Source organism: Triticum aestivum, chromosome 3A, assembly GCF_018294505.1.
Source record: "Triticum aestivum cultivar Chinese Spring chromosome 3A, IWGSC CS RefSeq v2.1, whole genome shotgun sequence".
Classification (NCBI taxonomy): domain Eukaryota; kingdom Viridiplantae; phylum Streptophyta; class Magnoliopsida; order Poales; family Poaceae; genus Triticum; species Triticum aestivum.
The window spans coordinates 563,601,047-563,604,477 of record NC_057800.1 but is presented as its reverse complement, the minus strand read 5'-3'; the positions used below and the strand labels follow the sequence as shown (position 1 = coordinate 563,604,477).

Genomic DNA, 3,431 nt, shown 5'->3' with positions numbered 1-3,431 from the left:
GTCAACCTGGGTTGTCACCCTCCAGCCTAGGAGATTTTCTTTGAGTATCCTTAATATATAGCCTATATAACTAGTGAAAATAAGCCCAGATCTTGCTATCGCCGCCCCCCTAGGCTATTTGCCCCTCCAAGAATTTGGACAAGCTCCACCACTGTGTTAAATGGTTGTAGGAGAGAGGCATGAGCTTAGTTTGTGCTTGTGGACTAGAGCACGAGCTTGCCATCAACATTGCACTGGCAAACATAGAAGCAAAGAAAGATGCACTCGGCTCCAAACTGTTGTATAAACGCCACCCTAAATAATTCCAAAATTCGTCCGCACGCACCTACGTGTTCACATTTACATTTCGCAACACTGATCACATCACGACTGAGTGAGGAGGAGCCCGGTGGACGTCCTCTCCGGGGAGGAGTCGTCGGCCCTGGCGCTCCTCGTGTGGTTCCTGTCCACGCCACGGGTGCCGTTGCTGCTCCTCATCCGCGCCCTGAAGCCCCTGCATGACTGCATGTGCGAGTGCAGATCCTGCGGCTTGAACTCCTTCCCGCACTGCCTGAAAGTGGTTAAGATCGATGCTCGTGGTCAGTACCCCCAGTATTACCATCAGCGTTCAAAAATTAATTTACTCGCAAAATAAATCTTTTGAACTGAAAAAGATACTAATTTCTTGGAAGCTAACGATCGTGACAGCAATACATCAAGTGGCCCTGCGGGCTGTACAGATTCGGGCTCAACGTTTCGTTCGCCTGGACCACGCCTTTCGAAGTTAGTTTGGACTCTCTCCCGGGCTGGTGTGTGGCCAGCCTACCCAAACCAGAAAGGTGTTCCGTTTAGGCCTAGATAGGCGAGCTTTTGAGGCTGGCACAAGAAGGACGACAGGGCCCACACGAAATCCGACGGGCTAACCTTAAAACCGAGTCCACTCATTTTTTTCCTAGTGCCCCATGGGCGTCGCACGAGGACACTGCACACGTTCGCAAGGCGTATACCCGCCCAATCCCAGACAGAACGACCGCACCGAACTTAACCGACGTGCACGAGACCCGGTCCGTCTAGAGAACCGATCATCGAGCGAGTCTACCCTACCGACCAACGGAGGAGGAGGAAGGAGTGGCGCTTACGAGCAGAGCGGCAGGCTCGCCGGCTTGTGCGCGGCCGCGACGGCGCCGGGACGCTTCCCTCCATCCGGCTTCGCCTTGTCTTTCCCGCCTCGCCGCAGCCTCACCTTCCTGTTCATGCTGCCAACGCCCAGAATCAGTAACAAAACTCTACATCGAATTTCACAAAATCGAATCCAGAAACGGCACTCACTGGATGCCGCAGCCGTCCATGCCGGGGCACACGGGCGTCGTGTCCCGGCGGTCCTCGTCGTCGTCGGAGCCACCTCTCGCCCGAGGCAGCGCGACGGGCTGGAGCGCGGCGGCGTCCACGGAGTCGGCCGCGCCGCACGTGAGGATGCTGTGGAGCACCCGCGCCACGCGCATCCTCCGCGCCCTCCCCACGGCCGGCTGCTGCTTCCTGACGCCCGGCGCCGCCGCCCGCACCACCAACGCCTGCCGCTCTGTCGTGACCGCACGTCTCGCGGCCTCCTGCTGCCGCCGCTTTCGCTCCTCAAGGTCCAGCGGCAGGACGATCCTGAAATGCGCCGCCTCGCCCTCGCTGCTCGGCGAGCCCTGGTCGATCGGCGGCGGCGGCTTCGGGGAGCTCTCGTCGGAGTCTGGCGCCGCCTGGAGCTCCTCCTCGGCCTGCTTCCGGCCCTTTTCTTCCGTCCGGTGCAGCTTCTTCTCGTCTGCCAAGGAAGAAGGCTTTGGCACGTCGGCGCAAGGAGGAGGAGGAGGGGTTCCACGCACGTCGCAGCCCTTGAGCACGTACTCGTTGTCGGAGATGGGCGTGATGAGGTCATCGTCCATTAGGTCCTGCCATACGTACCCGGCCTTGTACTTTCTGCACTTCAACAGGCGATTATTAATGGCGAGAATCCATTAACGGAAGGAGCACAAGGAAACAGCTAATCAGATCAATGGGATATAAAACATTGCCGAAATAAAAAGCCAGAATGATTGCACCCCAAAAATGAATCGCTTACCTTTTGTAAGCCCAGGAGAAGTTCTCCGGCATGTCCTTGCCGCGGACCTCCGAGAGCCACCGCTTCACATCTGAATTATAATCGACGGCGACACGCCGCCATTGCCGTTAGCCGCATGCAAAAGGGATCGACGAAGAAGAAGAGGAAGAAGAAGAGGCAGTGGGTACGTACCCCGGAGGCGCACGCCGGAGCGGTGGAGGTGGTTGACGCGGAAGAGGTGGGGGTGGTCGGTCCTGCCGCCGCGGCTGAGGAAGTACACCACGTTGATCCTCCTGACCTCGCCGGCGCCACCCCCCTTGTTGTAGGAGTCCATGGCCTTCTCCATCGACGACGACAACGCGAAAGGAACAAGGAGAGCGCGGTGGCACCAAAGCTACAGCTGCGATCTATTTAAGACGCACGCCGCCAGGCGTGGATCTTTGGCTGACAGTTGTTATGTGCAGGCCGGCAGTGGGAGGGAGGACGGCCGCCGGCGTGCGACGGTCAGTTCGAGGATCAAGGGACGCTCGCGTGGCTCGAGATGCTAGCGTCGCGTTGGACGACGCCTCACTGACCGAGTCGGGGGGCCGGATTCCTCCTGAGGTGGATAGTTTAGGTTCGGGAATCTCTCGCGGCCGAGGATTACTATGGGGGAAACTAGTATTTATATGGAGATGGAGAGAGAGGTCTGGTGATGGATGTGATGGCCCACCTCGTAGGTCGTTATGGGGAGGAATAATCGCCATTCAAGGCCGTGCCACATTCCTTACTTATAATATGGGAAGTGTTTAGAAACCGCGCACCGGCCGAACCGTTCCGCCGGTTCACACGCCACGCTGGCAAACGCGCCCGCGCATCCCCGCCTTCTTCCTTACGCGCCTTCATCCCCTACCTTCAGCCTACGTGCGTGCACCTCCCCTCCCCCGAGCTGCGACTGGGCCTTCACGAACTTCATCGCCGGCGGCCAGGCGCTCCCTCGCCGGCCGTCATGGCTGCCTGCTGCGATGGCCAGATCCATCCTCAACCTACAGCCTTCAAGGGCGCGCATCCCCTCCCCTCCTCCTCCTCCCGGGCAGTGACTGGGCCACCACAAGCTCCATCGTCGGCGGCCAGGGCGCTCCCTCGCCGCCCACCATAACTGCCTGCCCGCCATGCCCGGATCCACCGCGTATAGAAGTGTTGCAACCGTCACCTAAAAAAGCTTCAACGGCCATTCAAAAAAGCTTCAACCATAGACATAGAAAGCTTCAATGGCACTGCACAATAAGGGGAAGCTGCAACCATAGTTGAATTTTGCTACTACCGGCGAAGTTTTTTGCTACATCCATCAGGCGGAGCTCGGACCTCGCGACGACGACAACGATGTTTT

At 58.4% G+C, this 3,431-nt stretch overlaps 1 protein-coding gene across 1 annotated transcript; it reads right to left on the bottom strand.

Moving 5' to 3' along the window:
* Positions 1 to 248: 248 nt before the first annotated feature.
* LOC123058647 (protein SOSEKI 1) lies at positions 249 to 2,688 on the bottom strand. Its single transcript, XM_044481351.1, has 5 exons — positions 2,255 to 2,688; positions 2,084 to 2,153; positions 1,309 to 1,941; positions 1,119 to 1,235; positions 249 to 550 (listed from the first exon to the last, which is right to left on the bottom strand). Exons 1-5 carry the CDS (start codon positions 2,406 to 2,408, stop codon positions 364 to 366), a joined length of 1,161 nt encoding a protein of 386 aa, XP_044337286.1. The 5' UTR covers positions 2,409 to 2,688; the 3' UTR covers positions 249 to 363.
* Between the last annotated feature and the right edge of the window lie 743 nt (positions 2,689 to 3,431).

Bases quoted from the DNA above. Each gene is read 5' to 3' on its own strand.
- LOC123058647 (XM_044481351.1), bottom strand. From the start codon at position 2,408: ATGGAGAAGGCCATGGACTCCTACAACAAGGGGGGTGGCGCCGGCGAG. The intron at 2,154-2,254 runs GTACGTACCCAC...ATTATAATTCAG, and splicing joins CTCCGGCGTGCGCCTCCGGG to ATGTGAAGCGGTGGCTCTCG. The intron at 551-1,118 runs GTAAGCGCCACT...AACCACTTTCAG, and splicing joins GCGAGCCTGCCGCTCTGCTC to GCAGTGCGGGAAGGAGTTCA.